Raw genomic sequence first — 24,329 nt, 5'->3', positions numbered from 1 at the left:
TTTTGTGTGTGTTTGTGTGTATGCACATTTGGTTCCCCACTTGGTTTTGGGGGAGAACCTTTCTGCGAAGCTTCGAGTCTCACAGAAAGCAGTTGTGTGTCTTTGAACAGCTCTGTCTTCCTCTGTTCTAGAAAAAAGGCTGAATGGGTTACTGTTACTCTTTCTGCCCAAGTGCTGCAACAAAGCTGTATGTCATCTTAATCTCTCTTGAGCCTTGAATATCATCCCTGTAGATAAAGATGCTTCAGTGGAGACCATTTACTCTCAAAATTTCCAGTTTTTTTTTTTAACGTGTCAGTTCTGCTAAAATTGCTTTATCCAATTTTATTTTAGGTCATCTTTGACAACCTGATGCTGAACCCGGTGTCCCAGTTATCACACACAATCCGTGAAAATACAGAAAACCTAGCTGAAAAAATGAAGTAAGTAACTTTTTGTCCTTGGCCTGAAATGGTGTTAGTCTGCTTGTGCAAGATAACAAATTGCAATTTTTGAAAGACTTTATATCAAGGTGCAGGGAATCGATGTGGGGAATGGGGTGTGTAGTGAAGGAGAGGTAATGTGATTATTTGCCATATCTTTTCTCAGACATTTGGCCTTTGGAATTTTAGTGCTGGATTTGTAATGCCTGCTGATGCATTAACTTTGAAATGTTGCCTGTGGAAAGAGAGGAAAGAAAAAAAGTATTCTTATTTGTGGATTGTATCCTCTTTCTTCCCAGGGCTCTCAGAAAGCCTGTAGATCACCAGGGCTTGTGCAACAACAAAGCTTCTTGTTGCTCCAGAATCCATCAGTTAGAAACAATCCAAAGTCCTTCCCTAAATCAGCTGAAAGGAGCTTTGCCCTGTCATTAATCCACTAATCTCCTTTGTTGCCACATCTTGTGATAATTAAGTCTTTTAAACAATCAGCTTTTGCATGGCAATTTTAAGACCCGTTTCACATATTCTCTTGCAGGATTTTGTTTCAGAACTCAGAGAGGACCTGGGAGGAGATGGAGGCCAAAATTAACTCTGAAAACGAAGTGCCAATTCTGAAGACATCAAACAAGGTATGTGTGAACAAGTACACTGCTGAAGGCTTGTGTCCATGAAAGATTTGTCAAAAATATAAAGATCAAGTTCTGGCCCTTCTGAAACTCATTTCTGAAATTGGTAGTCCATTTGCACGTGTTCAATTGCTCTTGTTACTGTTTTCAGTATGACAGGGTGAGTTCCTCCAGCTGTTCTTCTAGTCACTTTCACCAAAATCTTCCCTTCTGCATTAGTAATTCACGTTTAGCAGATGTTGAGTGTCATTACATTCAATTTGAATGTCTTCCAAAGCATCACTTGCCATGTGGTTGCCACAGCTTTAATTGCAGATTGGTGTTTATCCTGTATTTTTTTTTTACCTGTTAGAGTTCTATAACAGGGCAATAAAAAGGTGCCTCATCCATAGGGTGTTTGCTCTCGTAACTTTTTACTCTTATTCATGGGGACTGCCAGCGTGGATTTCAGTTAATAATAGTCTCAGCAAGTCTGGCTTGCACTGAATGTACATGCAACTCTGTGCAGGAGCTGTGTCTATAAAGTTTCAATGCTGTACACGTGGCCAATTGCTTTGTCTGGTCTAAGATCTGTTTGCAAACATTTTTGTATATGTGATGGTGAAGGAGTGTGAATGAGCCTTTGCACAGTTAGTGTCCAGCTGTGTGGGCAGTTTATCTGGTTAACATTTCAAATCTATTAAACTGTTGTGGCTATGAACTGGGTGGTGTAGTAGCACTTGGGGAAAATGAGGCAGAGCAGAGGTCCCACCCACTGACCAAATACACCTAAATACGGATCACAGAATTTTCTAGTCTAGAAAAAACTTTCAAGATCACAAAGTCCACCCATAATGCTGTATTTGTCTGTTTTATTTTCTGTTACATAAGTAATGCAGGAACTGACTTTGAATATTCCTGCTTAGAGAGGGCAGGAAGAATAGGACTAGATTCTTAAATTAGTTGAGTAATTTTTTCCTTAACTCTCTTGATGCTTTTGTTTCTAGGAAATCAGTTCTATCCTGAAGGAGCTCAGGAGAGTTCAAAAACAGCTTGAAGGTTGGTCATTTGAAATGTGCTTTTTCTTTCCTGTGCTACAAAATAAAGCCATGTGCCTTGATTTGCCAGTGAAAGCTGCGGAAGGCTGCAGGTGTAGTTTGCTCTGTGCTCTTTGAGTGTATACGGAACAAATGGTGCATTTATTTTGTGCTGCCAGTTTTTGTTTTCAAACATTGTTGACTTTTGAAATGTGGAAACTGTTGCTGTGGAAATGCTTTGTTTGTGGTAATTAATATATTCACATGAGATGAACTGGCAAAGGTCTGTTCTGCTGGAAGCAATATTTAGCAGCTCTTTCCCCCAGTAAGTTTTGTTCTGCTTTTGGACTATGTAAATGTTCACGTTGACTCAAATGTACACAATGCTCTGTACCATAGAGGTGGCAAGGTGATTTCAGTAGCTGCCTCTTACGTCGTCTGGAAGCTTAATAAGGATATACAAAAAACACAGAGGAGTCATTTCAGCCTCCTGCTATATGCAGTTTGCTGCTGTAGTTTCTTTTCTGATTCAGACAGAGTTGAGTGTCCTTGTAACTTCAGTTTGGGAAAGGTTTTGCTTATTAAAGCTGCTAAGGCTGAGGAAGAAAATAACATAATTAAAATGAATGCAAGTACTGCCAACAGTTCTGTGGCCTTCAAAATGAAGGGAAGTAAATTTCTGTTTAGAAACTGCCACGTTCTGCTGATGTCTGTCTCTTTTTTCCCCAGTGATAAATGCTATAATTGACCCTACTGGAAACTTGGATGTAGTTGCCAGTAACAAAGCATCTTCTGCTGCTAAACAATCTACAGCCACTAAAGTCAGGACTGCTAACACTTCTGGATCCACACTGGAGACTTTGTCCCCAGCACAGATGAGAAACTACACACAGAAATCGAACTGTGGGTCTTCTAGCTTGCAAGATTCAAATTTCATTCCAGATGGAGAGAAATACATGATCTGATATTTTGTATTGCTATCATATTGTAATCTACTGTAGTATCGTGTGTGAGTGGTTTGTGGACAGTTTGTGTGGAGCAGTTGTTTAGATTGCTAATACGTTGCACAAAAGAAAAGAATCTATGCTGTGAGGGTGAATGGTGAGTCTGTGTATGCCTTTGAGTCAAGACGAGCACCGTGGAGCAGCACATGTGCAGCATAGAGGCAAACTGATTTTTAACAGTGTACTCCCTCACTCTTCCAGTGTGCCATAAAGAAACAGGCTTTGCATACCCTCCATTCAGTAGTGCAGAAGTGTGAGTGTCCTTGCATCAGCCTGTTGATGGTGATTCAGATGTAATGAGGCGCAACTTAAGCAACACTTATTTTGGGTACTCGGTTTGTTTCGGTTTTGTTTGCTTTGTTGTTTTGTTTCAGCTGCGTAAGTGAGCGTTGCAGCTCTGTTGGAACCAGAGTGCAAATCCAACAGAACGATGGTGCAATATAGTGGGTTTCTGGGGGAAACTCTCACTACAGTTCTCTACAAAGTCCTTTTCAGCAGTCTTAAAAAGGCAACCACACTGAAGTTGTACATTTTTATTTTCTTATTTCAGCCCCCCAAACTAAAGCAAGACATAACCATCCCCCCCCTTTTTTTTCTCTTGGAAAAGTGTAAAAGTTATTAATTGTGTGAATGTGAAGACTACTAATACCATTGCTAATTTTTGATGTTTCAGTCCCCAGATTATGTGTAGGTACACAATCGAATTACAGTGCAGCTTGCCAAATTTTCGGTACAGTTGCTGTCTTTACAGATTCAAAAGATCTGCTGTACAATATTTCACAATGAGCTACAAATGCTCCTGGCTGGGCCAAAGACTGAGATGTTTGTGATTTAGCTAATTGTTAAGAGGAACATCTGTTCCAGTGGCTCACGTAATAAACTGAATTGCACAGCTGCTGTGAACTAGTGTTCACTTGATGGCACTCAAAAAAGAATGGCAGAAATGTAGCTCCTCTTTTATTGTTAGTTCTGCTATGGATTTTTTATTCAATGCAAAAGTGCTTGAAAAACCACCATTCTGTGCTATTCCTTAGAAACTCTGCCACTGTCAAGCACTTGGGATTTTTGTCTATGTTTTGTATGTGTTTTGTCTGTCTCCTAGACATTAGTGGCTGTTGTGTGCAGTTGCACGAAGCAGTTTCTTGTTGAAAAAGCATTGCGTTTTGTATTCAGCCTTTCAGTTACACTGCAAAACCCAAAGCAGTTTTTGTTGCTTTAAGAACAAAAGGTTTATTTTTTTGAGGGGACCTCTTCTGGATGTGTTTGCTCCCAGCTTTTTCCATCTTGTTAGTGGTTCCTTTGTTATACTTCCTGTTCCACAAGCAGTAATCAGGTAGAGAAATCCTTCCATAGTCATGGAGGGAATGTTTGCTGGGAAAGGTGAGCAGATGAGTTCCACTTTGCCCTCATACAGTGTGTAGTTTAACGAGTGAAAAGCCCAAGCTTGACTGCTGCTTCTTGTGTGATGACTTTTATATTTTGGGGTGGTAGTGGATCCCTTAGTTAGCTTCAGTAGTTATCTGAGCTTTTCTGCTAGAAATGTTGTGAAGGTGGGAGCCAGCTAAAATAATTTCAGTAAGTAGGGATGCTCACAACGTGTTTAATCTTACTAGCAAAGAGCATGAGGGCTTTCCTGGTGAAGCCACTGGGAACTTTTCAGTCTTATTTCAGCAGAAACAGGATCATTTCTGAGATGGGAGGATGCCAGCAGGCCATTAGCTTCTCTTAACTGTGCAAGATGCTGGCTGGCAAACACTAAGTAACCCTTCCAAGGTCGCCAGCAGGTTATAAGACTCATCTGCTTGTGTGGAAGTGCTCTTCCATGAAGAACTCTGCTGAATTTCACATAAATGAATGCAGAATAAAAGAAAAGAAAAAAAGCATTTGCCCTTGATGTTCTTCTGCCTGTAATATACGCACTGTATGTTCTTCTGCCTGTAATATACTGAATGTGTTCATTTCCTTGTTTATTCTGATCTGTCTTTGCTTGAGATGCCTGACTGTGTCTGTGACAAATATCGTACATGGTGGTATTGTTCCTGACATATGACATGTGTTTTCAGGCCCTTCTTTGTTAGGGCTCAGTATGTCAAGGTGCTACCCCAACTCACTAGGACTTGAAGGACCTTCACAGATAAAGTGTTGCTGTTAGTTTCAGTTTTGCTATAGAAACACATGGATTCCTCAGACATCTGACTTTTATTGTTAAGTATGTTTCTGCATCTTCATGGCTATGCTCTAGTGGGTTTTGTTTCTCTGCAGCACGTCCTTGATGTGACTTCTGTTCACTTTCACTTGAAAAATTACTTGATTCTTCCTTCTTTGGTGACCACATCAGGAATGGATTTTCTTCCTTGATGGCTTTGCTCTGAATTTGACAGAGAGCCTGCAGCCACCTGACATCAGCCCACCAAACATGGGTCCTCTTCAAGTACAAGATGCAGCAGTCTGTGTCTGCTTACAATTCGGGCGTGTGTGTGAAGGGCTTGGGGGAGACGCACAGCTTGACTTATTTGTGACTCAGCCAAAACCCACAGCACTTCTGTGTGCTGGCACAGCATTCATGCTTGGATCTTTCCATTCAGTGTTGAAATGCAGCCTATTTTTTCTTGCATTTGCTGCTTCTGAAACACATACACTCCATTTGCACTTGTCTGCTCCGATAAGCCAAAGAGCTTGCCACACGACTGCAGCTCCTTTCTCCTTGGTTCGTTCTTACAGCGTGCATGGCTGTGAAAACACCTCTGTGTGACTGCAGTGTAACTCCCCAGCTGTGCCCCACTGCCTGGGCTCAGTGTTTAGGAAACCTGAGGGCTTTGTCGAGCCGTGCGTCCAGCTTGGTGGGGCGACCCTGAGCTGTTGGTAGTTCTCATACCATTTTGCTTTCGTGTGTTTTGCATTCGACTAAAGAAATGTAACAAAGGGTGGGATTTTCAAAGCCACAGGGAAGCAAGTGCTCGTGCCTTTTTGGGCTCCCAGAGGATTTTGGGTGCCTGGTGCCACGAGCACCTTTCAAAATCCCAACCTTCAGTTTTTCTGCTATACTTGAAAACCACGTTCTCAGTTCAACGTTTTCAAATGTAACAGCCTGTTCTTTTGCTCTGATGGAATGAATGTAAATTCCTGTGAGAATGTGTAGGAGCTTTGCGAGCAAGGACCTTAATTTACCTACAGAGATGTCCTGTTGTGGTTGTGCTCCAGGAGAAAAGAAATCTCCGTCATCTTTGAGTATTTTAGTAAGGGTAAAACTAGTGGGATGTTTACATCCGGCCTACGGGGAAGGAAAAAAAAGAAAAAGGGAGAAAAAAGTGTAAATAAGTGCAAGGTTCTTCTAGTTGTTCTTGTTTTGCGGATCACAGTAGCTATTTTTGAGGTTGGGTAAATGTGTACAACTCCTGCAAGGACCAGACAGAGCTGCCTGTCCACGTGCCCCGTGCTGAATTGTGCCTATTTCACTTTCTGCTGTCGTTATGCTGCTGATTCTGCTCTTCTGAACTGTTCACTGGATCATTCCATTTGCATGCAGCACAAATGCAAGCTGAGCTGTCTGAGAGTAAAGCTGAAACACGTCGATATAACTTGAACTGATGAATGACTTTTTTTCCCACACCCTCTTGAAATGCTGTGTACAATTTTGATTTGTTTCTCCTACCCGTATTTTCTGCTTTTTTTTTTTCTTTTGAATGGTAATTTATTTTTGTTTGGATTATAGGCAGTATCTGTACATTTTGTTCCGAGGTGATATTGTGGACATCTCTAAAAAAGTAAATAAATAAATTGTTATTTTATATAATTTTATCATAAAGTTGCTCTAATAAATCATTCTTTTATCATGTGACACTACAACTCTGGATTTTTTTGTGTTAATTTGGGGGGAGGGGAATGTATGTTCCATACAGAGGTTTTTTCAACTGCCTGTTGACATGGGTGTCAGTAAGTACAGGTTAAGGAAAGGATGGTGAGCAGCTGGATCCCTTCTGCTGACATCTGGCTGGCGTGGATTCATAGGAACCTATGGTACGTGGGGGTCCCATTGCCTCTTCCCCCAGAGCTACAGGAGTGAAGTCTGCATGTCCCATTGCCTGAGGGTGCTCTTACTGCTGAGTATGGTACGGTGATGGTTAATTTGGGTTTTAGTACTGTTTGATTGCATTGCCATGATTGATGTATTTCAGAGGTTAAACCCAGCACTAATGGTAGGATATGGTAACTTTACCCACTCTTGTGCCCTCATTTTGTATGTATTGGAGCTTACATCTGTGACGTTTTTTTCTCTTTGCTATATCCCTGTCCTCCTTTCTTCCTGGAGTTCTCTCTGACCTTTGCATCCTTCCTGGCACTTCATGAGCAGCATTAACTCCTCCTTTCCCCCCCGCACAGCTTCAGCTGGCTGCAGCTTCACCCACCACGCTTTGCAAACAGGAGCACACACCGTTGCCTCTCTGCAGACTTCCCCAGCAGTGCTGAGGGGTGTTTGACTTTGAATGCTGTGCAGAGTGCCCTTTTGAAATCAGTAGCGGCTGCTGGTGTCTCACAGGGAATGGTTTCTTCTATCTGCTGGAGGCCTGGTGGGCTCTAGCACATCTTCACCCAGGGAGAACTGCTGTGAGTTAGCAAGGCTACTGGGGGCTCTGCAAATCAAAGAGTAGGAATGTATTATTTGTAGCGCAGAAGTAGAACATAGCAAAGTTTTTCCTCGTGTTTGTAGGTTGTATTTCCTAGGTGCAGCTGCAGGGGTCGTGAAATAGGAGCACTGAGACTGAGATGGAAAAGCCCCCTCTGAAAGAGCAATGGCAGAGCTGTGCCAGTTGCTGTTCTCTTTGACATTGAAATCAACACTTCTTCCAACCAGAACACAGCTAACAAGTCCTGAATGTCGTCCAGAGAGGTGGGGGATGTCACATCCCTGGAGACACCCAAGGTCAGGCTGCACGGGGCTGTGTCTGTCCCTGTGCATTGCAGGAGGGGTTGGACCAGATGGCCTTCAAGGGTCCCTTCCAACTCCAACAATTCTACAGTTTTGTGATATGTAAAGTGCTAAATGTTAAGGTTAATACTTCATTGTATTTAATGAATTATTCACGCAGTTGAAATTGAGTAGATGTTTAAAAATATTTTCAAACAAAAGGCTGAATTTTTATGTGGACTTTGGAATTTTCTCTAGGCTCATCAGCTGAACCAGTTCAGCACTCTTGACCTGGAATGGCGTTTTCTTTCAGCTAATTTTACAGTCCTTTGGCACGGAGCGTACACAGAGTGTTTCTCCTCTCAGGCATGAGGACACAGGCTGTTCTGCTCCCCTCCTGTTGGCTGCTGGTGCCCAGACCCAGAGGCTTTGTCCTCGTGCAAACCAGAGTGTGATTTTGTAGTCATCTCTGCAGTGGTAGCCACGTTCCTCTCTGTTATTAGCTCCCTGAGATGAAAGCACGTTAAGCTGGCAGCTTCTTCGTAGCAAACCTCCCACGTACACATTTAAAGATCTTCCACCGTGTCTTTTAGTACATGTTTCTAACCAGAGACCAAGCGTGGTTTCAGAGGGAGCCTGCTAAGCAGAGTGCATACGTCTGTAAGGTGAGAGATGTATTTACTTTGTGTGTGGGAAGGTGGCAGTTGATAGAAAGCCTTGTCTGCAAAACACAAGTGGGGAAATGAAGCAAATCACTTGTTGGCTTGGAAACTTGACAGTCACTTTTTATTTTTTTTCCTCCAATGGTATGAGTGGGTCTGATAAACCATTTCATTTTGCCCCACAAACCCACTTCCATCTGAAGTCACAGCTACAGCTGTAAGCTGTAGGGAGCTCAGGGAGCGTTGGGACTCTGCTCTCAGACACAGAGTTTGGACTTGGATGATGCTGTGTGGAGCCATTGGACTCGGTGATCCTCATGGGTCCCTTCCAACTCGGGGATATTCTGTGATTGATCCAAAACTGAAAGGAGCAGTAGGCACTGGCTGGTCTGCAGAGGACAGCAGGGGAGGCACAGCAGCACTTTCCAGCAGCAGTCTGAACCTTTAGCACAGCTGCACTCTGGAATTGCTACTTCCCTGAGTGCAGACAAAGCCTAGCTCCATCATGATGCTGACTTCAGCTTTCTGCTAACTTGAGTCTAAACGATGGCAGCAGCCTTCACCTTGACCCAGCCCTGCTTTAACAGTGGGATGGTCCTGCTGGTGGGTAATCTGTGTAAAGCAGTGAATTCAGGAGAGAGCTGGGTGGCAAGCAGGCTTTGTATCTGCTCCACTACCTTCTTTTTGTATCTATTTTGCCCTATTTCAGTGTAATTACATCAAACATGTGGAGATAAGGGTCTAAGAATGGGGTAGCAACAGCTAGACAGCAACTTGGGGCTCTTAACTATCAGTATAAATAATGAAACTCAGAGGTTAAGAGGAACTAATCTGCAGCTGAAGGAGGAAGAAAGCAGAACCTGAAATGAATCTGCTGGTGTGAACGTGTGTACCATCTCCTGTGTGTGTGGTTGGAAGTAACATCAGATTGCAGCAGGACAGCCACGGGGGAGGTCCTCCAGGATGGTGAGTAGTGGGAGAGCACTTGAGAGTGCTGGGCTGGCAATGGGGAGAGGGGTGTACTTTGTACGTGTGAGAGCCTCCAAACGTTCTCCCGAGAACAATAGTGTGCAGCAAAAAAAGCCTCATCCTTGCGTTTGAAATACAAGAATTGATGCTGATGGAGAAAAGAAGTAACAAAAGATTTTTGGCTGGAAACAACAGTCGCCTGTGTGTGCTGTGCACGTTGTGGTGTAGGCTTGTGTTCCTGCCGGTGGAGCAGCACTAAGTAGCGCTTGTATTTATTGTTCTTGGATGAACTTAGTCATTGAAGTTGGCAGCTGGTAAAGCCCTGAAAGCTTACAGGGAGCCATCGCTGATTACTGACCCGCTACAGTATTATTCTTAAGAGTTCTGCTTGTCTGCAATGTTTTCTTTTGTGGAAATTGAACTCCACGTGGTGCCCTTCCCCCCTCCTTCCCTGTGTATTTAATACGCTTCTCACAAGTTCCTCACAGCAGCTGGGAACACAGCCCAGCCAAAACCATCACGAAGGACGTCATTTAAACCAAATGGCAGATGACTTTGTTATGGCACATGTGAGATCTGTTCGCTCTCATATTTTGAGTGAAATGCTGCTTTTTTTGAAGCCATTTTTGTGGCTGTTGCTGAGAATGAGAACTGAAACAAGTTGTTTCTTTAAAGCCATCACACCTGCAACCCTGCTGGGCTTCCCCTGGCCCAGGCTGAGGGGCTGCTGCCCTTGTTTTGCTGTTGTCCTTCTGATCCTCCCTTAAAACCTATTTGCCTCCATTTCCTAACAAACTCTTTGGCCTCTGCTGCCTTAATATCCCCTCATTTTCTTCCCACTAAGTCTCCTGGCTCAGCACTCAAGCCAGACTTCTGTTTTTGTCACAGCTTTCTCCTTTTGGACTACAAGCTCTTTGGGGTAGGACAGCATGTCTTTCTAATGGGCTTAAAACACAAAATGGGATTTCAACGTCACAGGGACCTGACAGCCACCATGTGACACTCCCTGTGTTCCCCAAGTCAGCATTTCACACCCACCTCCCCATCTTCCAGGACATCCTCTATCTCTTTTATTCACTCCCTCGACTTCTGAGTTGGCCCCACGGGAAGACTTTGGGGCTCTGTCCGTGCTGTGTCCAAGATGGATGGGACAAGTCTGGCAAGATCCCTTTACCTAAAAGTAGCTCAAGTATGGCCACCCACACAGCTACGGGTATCTCGTATCAACGTGGCATGTTTATGTTCAGGCTGCAAATGCCCAGTGGCTCAGGGATAGGAAGCTGTAGTTTGGGGACTGGACAGGTGGTGGTATCATCTGGCATCGCTTCCTGAGATCTACCATCTCCCAGGATGTTCCTCTTGCTTCTCAGCATGATAAATGGCAGCTGACTGACTCCTATGGGTAAGTTCACCTCTGGTGTCTGTGCAGTGCCATCGTGCAGGGATTATTCATGGGCTTGTGTGAAGGGCTTGGGCATTTGAGAAGGCAGAACAGGCAGGTGGCTAACTACCCTGCCCTACCACCTGCTTGGAGTTTGGACGTGGTTTGGGATTTGCTCTTGTGGTGGTCTCTGCTGGTGATATCCTTCCTGAAAAAGAAGTTAACCCTTTTCCTAGCCTCAAGATTATAGATGGAAGGAGTAAGGGAGGAGAGGAGTTTAGATTTTGCCCTGTCTAGCTCACGTCCTATTAACAGAATCCCTTCTGAAAAAGACATCAGCATTGAAAATAACTCATGCACACAGGAAGAAAGAAGAAGCCTGAGAGCTGTAGGTGTCCCTGCTCATTGCCTAGGCTGCCTTTCAGGGTCCCTTCCAACTCAAACAGTTCTATGATTCTATAATAATAGAGTCACACACGCAATGACATTGACACCGTGCAGCATCACTCATGGTTTTTGCACTTAGCTATTAATGGCTGCCAAACATATTATCCTACAATGGGACAAAGCGGGTGCTGGAGGATAACTTGAAGAGGTGGCGATGCAGTTGTTTACACATTAATTACTGCAGTGATTTCTCTGTGAAGACAGCACAGGGAGAAACTGCAGGGGACTGTCTCTCTCTCTCTTGCTTTGGAATCTGTTAATGTCACTCAAGATCCATAACACAGAGAGAACGTTGCAGAGATTCGTACTTTAATCTCAGAGCACTATATAAAGCAATGGTGCTGACCTGCTTTTTCAGTCTGTAACTGGCTTTCTACAAATGCTGCCCTAATGCTTTATTTTCTCCCTTGCATACATTTCTGTTTTTCAGATTGTCAGAAGAGCACTAAAAGCATCCCCGATGATTAATGAGTCCTCCAACATGAAGTTAAGTGTGAACAATCAAAAAAATGTCAAAATGGTAATTATTGAGATGCACTACATTTGCTCACAAGAGCTGAGATGACGCTGTCACTTCTGAAAAGATAGAGCAGATAAAGAAGAGTGATTTGATTGCCTGTTGTTGGTAATCTTTGTAGGTTTTACTCCTACTTGTAAGCAAGTGAGTGATGAAACCCTCATTGATTTACCCAGTAGGATGATCAAACCTTGCCAAGCAGGAGTAAAGTGGACCCCAGTCTTGCAGCCCTCACTCAGAACAGTGAACCTTGCTCATGCAAATAGCCTCACTTCCTTCATTAGCACAAACAGTAATGAGAACCAAGTGAGTAAATGGTGTTGTTATTTCTTTGGATGTAAATAAGCACTGATTACATGCAGTTCCTCTGGATGTACTATATTCCATACAACACAAGAGGAATTTGGTCAATATAACATGCTGAAATTCATTTGTAGGCCTCACCCCTTTTCACATTACCTTGTGAAGCCTTGTGCTGTCTGACACCGGACAGACTGTCATTCAGGCTCAATCTCACCATAACAAGCTCCTGAAATCACCCGCTTAATTCAGTGTGCTTGTAGCACCTGGCATCACAGCATCGTAGTGCAGTGACAGCCAAGATACAACTTCAAAATACACCTCTGGCCTGAGAAATATCTTCTAAAACCTGTGCCTTCAGTGTTCCCAGGGTGGAATTCATGACTGTTAAAAATTGGTGGGATTCTCTTTGCCATCATTGAAAGGAAGAACAAGCAGGAAAGCAGAATTTGAAGTTGATAGTTGGTTTAAAAGCATTTTTCTCTATCTAGGTCAAATCACTGCCTGAAATTGACAGCAGCACTGTAGATCTTGAGAAAAGCATAGAAAATGAAAAGTAACTCTATCTACGTAGAAACCAAAACAGGTGCTTTCAGAGCAAACTGGCTTCTACTCAATTTTCACATGTGCCATTTCAGGAGTTCACATTTATAGCTACAGCCTCTTGACTTCTCCTTCACAGACTCACTTCTCCTGCCTGGAGGGGTCCAAATGCTCAGCTCTGAATTGCACGTTGTCTTCCATGGGGTGGGGGATGCTCTCAGCTCCAGGCTTGTTAATTGTTGGGGGAACACTGATTGCTGTCTTCTCCTTAGCAGAGTATGATGCAGAGCCTGATATATTTTTTCAACATGTGAGCAGTTGGACTCCAGATCTGCATATGCCACATAGCCAGGCTGTTTTTTTTTTCCCCCAGTCCACATTCATGAAAGAAAAAAAATACAGAAAAAGGGAAAAGAAACCCCACTAGAACTACAGGGAAACACTATTCACTCACAAGATGAATGAACAAGATTTGTATAATTCCACTTGAGTGAGGCTTAAGTCCTCCTGTTTCTGATGCTTTTAGCCCCACTTTTTTCCCCATGACTTTATGAATTTCCTCTTTATGTTACTACTTGATCTCACAGTTAATTCTGTGCTGAGGATTTTCTTGCTTTGTTTTTTGGGGGAGACGCTGCTGAACACCCATTTGTCCTGCACTAAACTAAAAGCAATCAATGTCAAACTAATCTGAAGGACTGAGAGGAAAAGCACATTTTTGACATGTTGGCACACGAAAAATGAAAACATAACTAAAATCATGGTACTTACATAAACCAACCCCTATTTAGGTCATGGTCCTCACCTGAAGTGATGTGTCTGGGAATGCTGTCTGCCACCAGCTGAAAGTGCTGCTGTTCAATGGTTTTAATTTACTCACCTGTGGCAGGTAGTCATCCATTAGCTGCTGTATCAGTGGCTAACGTGGGAGCTTAATCCTTATTCTGTCTGGATTCTGTTCTAGTTTCAAATCTCAGGGGTAATTTTGGTGCTTGGTTTTGTTGCCCTGATGGCTGTTTACTTCATGAGAGCTGACAGCACAGCTGATCGTAAGGGAGAAGAAACATTTGTCAGTGTTTACCAAGAGATGGAGGATGAAGAACTCTACAGAGATCTCCAGAGAACCACAGTAACTGAGGAGGACACAAACAGATCCAATGATTCCTGCAGGTAAGCCAGGCTTGGTGGCTCACAGAGAAGTAATAAAAAAACAGGTGGAAAAATAGCTGCAACAGCATTGTTTGGATGCAGGGTCATTATTAGTAATCTCCTGCTGGAAGGGTGGTAGGGGGTTTTGTAACACAGCTCCACTATGGTCCTGTGCTTGAAGGTTCAACACAGCCCCAACTATCCTCCCTTTGCAGCAGAATGAGAGGTGAGCTGCAAGTACTGTACATCATGACATGAGCTTGGTTTCCTGCTCAGGTCACAGCTGCTTGCTTCACACTGTACAATTGCTGTTGCAGATTTGAACTTGTGGAAAGCGTTCCTTACGACTTAGCATTTGAGATAAATAGCACAGCAGCCAAGCCCTTGTACCACGCCTGGATGAATCTCCTTGATATAGCCCGGGAGGAAATTCACGTGGCTTCTTACTATTGGTCCCTCACTGGGAAAGACATCAATGTCAATGACTCATCTTCAAAGCAGGTAGGCTGAAATCAGTGATTGAGGTAGTACATCTTGCGTCCACATGGCAGATGACAGACTGAACACATGGCCTGCCTTAAACCACATGGGGGGACTCTCTGCCTTAGGATGGAGATTCTCTATTGTAGGGTTGTTCTGCTGGATGCTCTGTGTGCCCAGTGGGGCCTCTCTGGCTCTACTGCAGAGAGCAGATGCCACAGGCTTGTTTGCTGCTGTGGGCAGAGCTGCTGCTTTCCTCCTGAGGCTCTTCCTCATCATCCTCAGGGCCCCTTGCTCCTTCCTCCCAGGTGGTCTGGTGGTGTAGGTTGACTCAATTTCTCCACTTGAGAAGTGTCAGATGCAAATCTGAGCCCTGCCTTCTTTCAAGGGGCAACCCTGTCCAGCACCATCTCTGTTACTTAGATAATAAAATGCAACAAATAACACACAATGCATTGTGCAGGGTGAAGAAATTCTGAAGAGATTTGAGAGATTACTTGCAGAGAATGTTTCTGTGTACATTGCAGCAAGTACACCAACTTTGTCTATGAATTCAACTGACCTGGAGCTTTTAGAGAGAAAAGGTAATTATTTCACTCAGTGGTATCCTCTGAACTTTAGTATTGCTAAAAGGCATCTGAGACAAATTGGCCTCTGAGGCCTATGCTGGCATGGTGTTTCTATGGCTCTGAACTTACTTGAAGCCATTCTGTTCATGGTGTGAGCACTGTATATTCACTGCTTCATGATTTCTGTCTATGCTGACTTGCCCTCATTTTTTTTTTTTCTGAAAGTTCATGTTTTGTATGGTTTATTTGTTTGTTTGTTTGTTTTTAAGTTATGTTATGCCCAGCAATCAGTGCTTGTGAGTTTTGGTGGCAAATGGCTCCAAGCATTAGACAACATGTTGCCCAGAGAAGGGCAAAGAAACTGTGAAGGGTCTGAAGCACAAGTGTTATGGGGAGCAGCTGAGGGACCTGGGGCTGTTCAGTTTGGGCAAGAGGAGGCTCAGGAGAGAACTTATCATTCTCTACAGTCACCTGAAAAATTGTGGTGAGGTGAGGGTCAGCCTCTTCACTCAGGTAATAGCAATAGGATGAGAGGTTACGGTCTCAAGTTGCACCAGGGGAGATTCAGGATAGATATTAGGGAAAATTTCTTCTCAGAAAAGTGGTTTTGCACTGGGACAGGCTGCCGAGGGAGGCGGGGGAGACACTGTCCCTGGAGGTGTTCACAAAAGGGCAGATGTGGCACTGACTGACAGTCTAGAGTGGTAACAGACATGGGCTGACGATCAGACTAGATGATCTTACTGGTCTTTCCAACCTTAATGATTTTGTGATTCTGTGATTGCATGTCCTGGCTGTCACACAGATAGTGCAGTATGCCACCTGTATGCTGTATCTAAACTTGCTTCTTCCTTCCCCACCTTTTTTTAGGGGCTCATATAAAAAAAATTGATTTTGGACATTTGACAGGAGGGGTATTGCATAGCAAATTCTGGATCATAGACATGAAACACATATATATTGGCAGTGCAAATATGGACTGGAGATCTTTATCTCAGGTAAGCTCTGCTGTTGCATATTCAAACACTTGGGGGAAATTTAATGTCCAAGAACACAACACAAAATCATAACAGTGTAAAATGTTGACTGTCAGGGACAAACAGCAAAGAACCCCCTGAAGGAGGAGGGGACTCTTTCTGGGGCCGTGATACAGTGTGCCGTCTTTGCAGGTGAAAGAGTTTGGTGCTGTGATACACAACTGCAGCTGCTTAGCCAAAGACCTGTGGAAGACATTTAGAACTTACTGGGATCTTGGATACACTAGTGCTACCATTCCATCGCCTTGGCCTCAAAACTATTCTACCCACATTAACAACTCTCGGCCTCTGGAAGTAGAATTTAATGGAACCTTGACAAAGGTCTACTTTTCTGTAAGCATGCTTTAAAATAACATGATAGACTATAAACTATGTTTTAAGGTTTGACCAGAAAACTTTTTTAGTGCTCCTTACCTACTTCTGCTCTAGATGGTTCATGATTAAGTCAACAGGTTTCCACCCGAGGAATAAGGGTCAACATGGCTTGGGCTTCAGGTTGTCTGGCTATCAGGGCGCAGGGCTCGCAATGAAAACCAAACAGACCCAAATGTGAATCCATCAGAGTTTGACAAAAGAATGAATTCACTGACTTGCGTGTTTTCTTCTGACAGGCTTCTCCTCCTGTGTTTTGTCCAGAAGGTCGCACCCATGATCTCTTTGCTATTATCAGTGTTATCAGTGCAGCACATAAATTTGTCTATGTTTCTGTTATGGATTATTTCCCTACCAGCCGTTTCGTTCACCCGGAAAGGTATGATTTTAATCCTGACCAAACTGATGGACTGCCAAACTGGGGCTATTTCGAGGGAAAATGTATGATTAATTCCCCACCACCAACTTGCAGTGAAAATAATTCAGTTTTTTTGAGTAGAAAGAGCTGAGGCTTTGCTCCACATTCCTGACTGCCTTGTTGACTGTGCAACTTGTGATATACAGGAAGGATGCTTTACCATACCACACTTCAGCTTTTCTATCATTTTAAAGCGGCCTCTTCTGGCCTTCAAACAGCAAGAAAACTGCAGAATGCCTGACTAGAGACAGCTGGGTGCAGCTCTGTTAAAAATACAGTGCACCAGCTCTTTGAATAGAGGAAAGAATGGGAACAGCAGAAATATATATGATATCAGACTTCTCAAAGAAAATATTGCTTTTCCACCTTCTGCTCCTGTTTCTTTCTGTTCTTCACTTCTGAGGACTCTTTACTTCTTGCACTGCTACATGTTTAATATACCTGAATCACAGTGTAGAGGCCAGTCTTAACCGTTCTTGCTCATTTCTGCAATAATAGTTGAGATAGATCCCACAAAGAATTCTGAGCTTTTATTTTCCTTTTTTGTCGTCTCATCTTGAACATCTAAGTTTGTCAGGAATGCTGGATGCATGGAGGAACAGCTCTCACAGGGAAGGTACAGTCACCCAGAGTGACTAAATCATTTGGTGGACCATTGAGCTGCCCAAGGTCCCAGCAGAACTGTGCATACTTTGTGCATCAGCTTCAAACTGAGTAATAGAAAGCTGTTGAGTCATGGGCCAGCCACAAAGATTCCAAATCCTCTTTGATGTGCTTGAATTAAAATGTATATGAGCAACAAAGTGCTTTGAGTGGTACCTGCTTACAACATTTGTGGGTCTTCCAATCATCTAATTAATCTGACTGAGAAAGTAGCTCAAGCAAACCAGTGACATATGAGGTGGCATCTAGGGCCTGATTGATGCACCCTTTCAGGCTGTGAGGAAACAGCTCTGGGCCTCTGGCTATCTCCACAGCAACCAGCTGCACTGGGGTGAATTGGGGCTGATTAGTTCAGCTTTGGTCTTTCCAGCAGCTGAGGCAGGGGAAACAAAGCTGCTGTCCTGATGCCTGGGTGTTAATCAACCAGCAGCCAGTATGCCAAAAAAATGGAAGCTGTTCAAAAACAGTGTACTGAAGGGAACAAGAAGAGATGGGAGGGAGGACAGACCATGCAGGCTGATGACACAGGACTGCTGTGGACCCTAGATGCAGTCTCCAGGTGCCTGAAATGGCCATGTTCTGTGAACAGCTCTGCAGTTGTCCTCTGGATTCAGCCCTGTTCTTTTCACTTCACAATGTATGATCAGGCTTTTCACTGGAGGTGTTATTGTTACTATTAGTTTCCTAAGGAAGTGAGCACGATGGCATTATTCTATGTATATATGCATGTACCTGTGTTTTACTAGGTTTTAAACTTTTTGATCCATTCCGAATTTGGCAGAGACTGGTGGTCTTGATACAATGCGAGAAGACCTGGATGGGTACAAGGCAGAAATCTCTTGTATACCTCCCATGGAGGCACAAGAACTCCTCTTACTAGAGATCAAAATTCCCATTTGTGCATAGTGTCACTTATGTTCACAGTTGAAAGTAGGAATTTTCTAGAGAATCTACAAAACATCCTCCTCTCTCTACCCACCTGTTTTTCCCTAGATACTGGCCAGCCATTGACAACGCTCTAAGACGTGTGGCTTTCAACTACAGAGTACAAATCCGGCTTCTGGTCAGCTGCTGGACACACACCGACCCATCCATGCTCCACTACCTGAGGTCCCTGCGTGCCCTCAACAACCCTCACACCCACATCAGTGTCAGCGTGGTATGATAGCATTACTGTAACCATCCGAATGAGGACTTGATGGTTGTCTTATAATCCTTTTGTGTATGGAGCATCTCAGATGGCTCAAATTAATATCAGGGTTTTTCTTTGCAGTTGAGAGCTCTTCTAGCTGCCTCTATATGTTGAGACTTTTTTTTTTCCTAGAATAAATACTACAAACAGGCTGTAGGCTCTAGAATAGAAAGCAAAGAGTGAGGACAGGGTGTTCAGGTTGGATATTAGGAAACATTTGTTCTCCAAAAGGGTGGTGATGCACTGGCACAGCTGCCCAGGAAGTTGGGGAGTCACTGTCCCTGGAGGTGTTCAAGAAAAGGGGAGATGTGGCACTGAGGGATGTGATCAGTGGGCAGATGGGGATGGACTGGGGATGGACTAGGTGATCTTACAGGTTTTTTCCAACTTTTATGATTCCATGATATGGAAGCTCCCAACACAGTGCACTTACCGAGGACAGAAAGGGATAGCACAAGTAAGGTTTTTACCAAGGGAAAGAAAAAAGAAACAACAACAGAAATCTAGATTTTAGTAAGATTTCACACAAAAAGTTTGGCATTATTGGAGTCGGCAGTACTCCCTGTGTGTGTGATCAGCCCATTTTAGCACAAAGAGCAGCAATCAGTGGTAAATGCAGATCTATTAAACAGCTGCCTAAAACTGCATTTAATTGTCTGCCCTGTAATGATAATAGCTGTGTCACTAATGGAACATTGTGAAGCAAACATTATCCTTATCTGATCTTAACTGCTTATCAAATTTTATGTATAGTGGAAATACTATTTCTTAGTTTTCTTGGATAAGTGTAAAATCTCTTTTATGGTACATTTAATACCAGTGTGTGGATTACTCTCTTCTTTCTCTAGCATTCTATTCTATGAAAATATTGGAAATATGCACTGGCTTGTTTCTCACATCGATATTTCTATTTATGTTTTAATTTCTCCTCACCCAGAAACTCTTCATTGTTCCAGTTTTGAATCACACAAATATTCCTTATGGGAGAGTGAATCACAACAAATTTATGGTCACAGATAAAGCAGCTTACATTGGTGCGTATCCCGTGATTACAACTGCTTAATGCATCTTAGGATCTGTACGGCTGAGACTGGGGTGGGATGGGCTTCAGTATAAAAAAAAAAAAGAAAAAAAAAAAAGAAGAGCTTATTTTGCCATAGGAAGTTGATAAACATAACAAAATACACATCTATGTCAGAATGTCTGCTTTGGGTATAGGAGCAGAGATGTGAAGGCGAGAAAATATGATGTAGGTTAAGTTCAGGAGGAGATTATCTCATATGACTGTGAGCCATTAAGAACAAATATGCTGAGTCTGAGTGCGCAATTTGAGACAAGCACAGTGGGAACTTCACAAACTGTGTGCTCAGAATGATGCAGTGATAGCTAATGCTCTGGTATAGAACATTGTTGTGCTTTAATAAAAAGGAATTGCTGTGAGGGTTTAATTCCACGCACTATTTGCTCAACAGAACTCTAGGAATGGAAATGAGAAAACTCTAGTGTCAACTGCTGCTCAATTCCTGAAAATCGGGATGGTGTTTATTTTTGTGCTCTTTAATTCAAATGCCTCTTAAAAGGAATGCAGATGGGGTCTGCCAGCTCTGTCAGTCCCTGCTCCAAGCAGTGCAGACAGCCTGACCTTCTGACAGGCTGAGGACTTGCAGCTCCAACTGCCCTCAATGGAACTTGCTTCTTATCAAGTTGTTTCTTGAAGATAGGTGCGCAGATAAGATGTTTGCATGCCTGAGCACCTTCTGCAATTGACAGATTTTTCTGGCAAACACCAGAAGAAATGCTAAGTGTTAAAATATATTTTTTTTTTACTTTTTTTTTTACGTTTGATTTTCTGAACGGTGGTGGTTTTGGAGAGAACCCTATGCAGTGCTCACAGGCGGATCCCAGCTTTGCCTGGTCTAAAAGCAGGCATCGCATGCTGAGCTCAGAACAGCTCCTAAGGATGTGTTGATTAAGGATCCAGTTTCTTGTCATTTTCCTGTAACAAGATCCATTCAGAAGCTGATTTGTTGCTAGACCTTTGCTTCTGATGGAATACAAAGTGCTTGAGGCAATTTTATTGGTACCATGCTGCCCCACAGATTAAACAGTTAAGGAGATTGAGGATTTTTTATTTTTAAATGCAGAACCCTGTAACAAACACCAGCTTTTACTCTTGGCATATACAAATACTGCACTCTGTTCCCGTATTTATAATGAGAAGATACACAGGGTGAGGAATCAGAAGCCTCAGGGCAGCAGTGAGCGTTGACTTTCTGAAACTTGAGATCTGCACTGAGAAAGAGGTGACCTGATTTTTGCTGTTTGTTGGCCCTCGTGAGATTTGCTGTGGTACAGCACATCTGCAAAGCAAGGCAATGTGTACTTAGCAAGTACAGAGATCAAACAAAGACCTGGAAAATGAATGCTTTCTAATTAGCCCCTCTTGCTTTACGTAGGGACTTCCAATTGGTCAGAAGATTACTTCACTACCACAGCTGGCGTGGGACTAATTATCAAGCAGAGTTCAACCAACCTGCAGAGAAGGCAGCAGCCTGTCCAGGAACAATTAAAAAGCATTTTTGAGCGAGACTGGAATTCCAAATATTCAGTGAATGTGGAAGATGTGCAAGGGCAGAAAGACTGCAACTGGAGAGGCAGACTCTGATGTAAACAAGGGAATACATTTAAAAGGGAAGAATTACATATCTGGCTGTTGTTCCTGTGCAAAAAAAAAAAAAAGCATCTTTCTGTCTTCTATGAGAGAAATTTCTTCCTGGTGGTGGCCACATTGCCTGATGATGTCAGAACTTCTAGTTGAGTCTACCTTCCTCCTCATTAGTCAGCATGTGACATATTCTTTGCTGTGTACCATTACCCCATCTCAGAGTTAATGAAATGCATACAGTGTTGTAGCATAGTCTGTCTGATATTAAAGAGAACACAGAAGATGTAATCAGGTCTGAATTCACTGGAGAAGCACATCACACTTGCTGTACTGTGCTGATCTTGGGAGGCTATATATTCAATCACAATGTTCCACTAACAATGTTTGTTTATGTGTGTTTAAGCATTTTTAAAATAAAGTCCGGGTCACGATGGGATTTGAGCAATGCAAGAAATCACAACAGCAAGGTCAGATTTTTAGAAGCACCTAGGCACTCGTGGCACAAGGAAATATGTGTTTATAAATGTTGGATCTAATCAGGTTGGCTGGGGCTCTGAGCAGCTGATGGAGCTGTAGGTGTCCCTGTTCACTGCAGGGGGCTGGACTAGTTGGCCCTTAAACGATTCTATGATTCTAAATCACTGGTTTTCACCCGCTGTATTTCACAGGTTTGTTATCCTGCACCAACAAATACATCTGGACACAAACTGTTCGGAACTCTTGCACGCAGGAACAGCATCTGCACAGCTCTGTCCCACCACGAGGAGCACACGCTCGTGTCAGTGACTAAGAACGTCCTTCCGAGACTACGTTTCAATACGACTATTTTCGATAGAGGGGTGCACTCCTCTAGATGGCACTCGAAGCTATGTTTTCACTGCTTCGGAGAGGGTAAATTTTGCAGGAACAGGAAACTTGCTTTCTCCTTCCTTTATGAGCTCATTATGAGACAGCGCTGGATAACTTGTTTACTGGAGCAGAGTTTCTCAGTGAGATAAGAGAAGGGTATATTGTGATAAGGTTCAACTTACAGAGGAAAAATGGATACTAGAGTGATATTTATTTTCTTTACTGCCATCACCTGTCTTGTATTTTTCTCCGCAGATGAAGGAGAGGTTTGCAAATAAGATAGTTAACTTGATCTCAGCAGGACTTGGCAGCTTCTCTTCGCTTGTAAACTATTAAAAAGGTAGAATATGGTGACAATTATAATCTTGCCTTGGATCTGTAAGTATTTTCATTTTTCCACTTGTGAAACAGTATTAATCCTTATCCTCCTCCCACCCATCGCTTGTCTCGGTTAGATTGTAAGTTCTTTAAAGTAAGGACTGTTCCAAATGTAATTAATTAGTATTTTTAATTACCAGCTATTACCTTCATATGGATTTTCCTGTTTTGGAGGTCAACTAACCTTTGGCTGCAGGCAGTTCAGATATTTTATAATACTGATCTACTTGGGTCTGGAGTTTCCCAGTTGTCTCATGTCTGAGAGTGCTTGGCTCATTGTAACGCCTATGGCTATAGCAGATGTTAGATGTTAGCAAGGCAGAACCTAGCAGGTTCCATAGGTCAGTATGTTTGGATAGCACTACACAGCCACTTGAGTTCATGAATTATCCCAAAGTGTTAGCATTATGCGTTTTCAATACCCTCTACCCACAGTTTTCCTTTTGCAGTTGTTCCAGATAAATTACACCTGAATTGTTTTCATTCAGGTACTGGGAAAACCTTCCATATGTCAGATATGCATTGATACAGTATAAGTAATTTCTGATAGTATTTCCATAGCCCCTGGAACATAGCTCTTCTGTAACGGGCACTAACTTCCAGACGTCTGCTTTATTTCATTCAGGATTAATTTGGCCTTCGGGATGAAAGGAGATGGCCTTAAGATGCACCAGGAGAAGTTCAGGTTGGATATTAGGAAACATTTCTTTTCAGAAAGAATGGTGAGGAGGTGTGTGAAGAGGTGGTGTGTGAGGAGGTGGTAAAGTCACCATCCCTGGAGGTGCTCAACAACCACAGAGATGTGGCACTGAGGGACATGGTCAGTGAGCATGGTGGGGATGGGTTGATGCTTGGGCTGTGTGACAGTAGTGTTCCTTGTCAACCTCAGTGATTCTATGATTCTTTGACATCAGAAATTCTACTTCAAATATAATCAGGAAATAGTCAATTATTATATAGGAAAAGGTTCTGCACCAGAGAGTGGTGGGCATGGAAGAGACTCCTCAGGGAAGTAGGCCCAGCCCCAAGCTGCCTGAGTTCAAGAAGCGTCTGGACAATGTTCGCAGACATAGGATCTGATTTTAGGGCAGCCCTTAGTGGAGCAAGGGGTTAAACTCAATGATCCTTATGGGTCCCTTTCAACTTTCAAGAAATTTTATGATTCCACGTATTCACATCTCAACAACATGAGATATGGCAGGGCTGGGGAGGCAAAGTCTCTTATTTTTTAAGGTGATTATACTTTCCTTTGCACGTGCAGTTGTCTGACTGTTTGGCTGGATGCAGGTGTTTAGCTGAACACCCCCCTTTTTCAGGGGTTAAAATTAAGTAGCATTAACCCAGGCTATCTACCACAGTTAATAAAAACAAAAAACAAAACCAAACAACAACAACAAAAAAACAACCCAACATTGTCAGACGAGGTAGGTGGAGCCTCAGGAAGCCTGTTGATCAAGTACTGGTAGTTTGAAGATTAGTTTCTGTGTTCCTTGCACTCCTTTGGGCCCTTTCTTCAGCTATTCCTGTGGTCAGATCCTTGGGTTATGCCTTGTTTACCAGGTTGCTTTTTTGCCTCACTTCTGCTTTCCCTAAAACTGACAGGAGTCCATTTGGAGGAAGGTTTTATTGCTGCTTTTTTCTCTATTCTTCCTTTGTCATCTAGTGCATTCATCTTTTAAAAACAGAGTAGTGAGTCTTGCTCTGTGGTTACTGCTGTCTCAGAGCTCATCCTTTCTGCAAAGACGCAGAAATGGAGAACACCTC

General features: G+C 43.0%; 2 protein-coding genes across 13 annotated transcripts in view; both read left to right on the top strand.

The window, feature by feature from the left end:
- The window catches only part of CEP170B (centrosomal protein 170B), a 54,610-nt gene extending 47,696 nt beyond the window's left edge, over positions 1 to 6,914 (top strand). For all 12 annotated transcript variants that reach the window (XM_065749350.1, XM_065749342.1, XM_065749334.1 and 9 more), the window contains 4 exons: positions 334 to 422; positions 958 to 1,051; positions 2,035 to 2,086; positions 2,794 to 6,914. In XM_065749350.1, coding sequence (XP_065605422.1) covers positions 334 to 422; positions 958 to 1,051; positions 2,035 to 2,086; positions 2,794 to 3,029 — 471 coding nt within the window. In that variant the 3' untranslated portion in view covers positions 3,030 to 6,914. The remainder of the gene's footprint in view (positions 1 to 333; positions 423 to 957; positions 1,052 to 2,034; positions 2,087 to 2,793) is intronic.
- Positions 6,915 to 9,381: 2,467 nt separating this feature from the next.
- Positions 9,382 to 21,405, top strand: PLD4 (phospholipase D family member 4). The gene is made up of 11 exons (XM_065749223.1): positions 9,382 to 9,602; positions 11,864 to 11,953; positions 13,758 to 13,963; positions 14,260 to 14,443; positions 14,886 to 15,006; positions 15,862 to 15,989; positions 16,161 to 16,361; positions 16,640 to 16,779; positions 18,475 to 18,640; positions 19,611 to 19,707; positions 21,130 to 21,405. Exons 1-11 carry the CDS (start codon positions 9,600 to 9,602, stop codon positions 21,336 to 21,338), a joined length of 1,545 nt encoding a protein of 514 aa, XP_065605295.1. The 5' UTR covers positions 9,382 to 9,599; the 3' UTR covers positions 21,339 to 21,405.
- Positions 21,406 to 24,329: the final 2,924 nt, after the last annotated feature.

The sequence above is a fragment of the Cyrtonyx montezumae genome, unplaced genomic scaffold, assembly GCF_038088225.1.
Source record: "Cyrtonyx montezumae isolate F1298 unplaced genomic scaffold, pur_monq_1.0 scaffold_10, whole genome shotgun sequence".
NCBI classification, from domain to species: Eukaryota; Metazoa; Chordata; class Aves; order Galliformes; family Odontophoridae; genus Cyrtonyx; species Cyrtonyx montezumae.
This window is presented reverse-complemented; position numbering and strand designations above follow the sequence as displayed.

Excerpts from the sequence above, each read along its gene's own strand:
- PLD4 (XM_065749223.1), top strand. Across the intron at positions 11,954-13,757 it reads ATCAAAAAAATGTCAAAATG|TTTCAAATCTCAGGGGTAAT; the intron begins GTAATTATTGAG and ends ATTCTGTTCTAG. Across the intron at positions 15,990-16,160 it reads ACTGGAGATCTTTATCTCAG|GTGAAAGAGTTTGGTGCTGT; the intron begins GTAAGCTCTGCT and ends CCGTCTTTGCAG.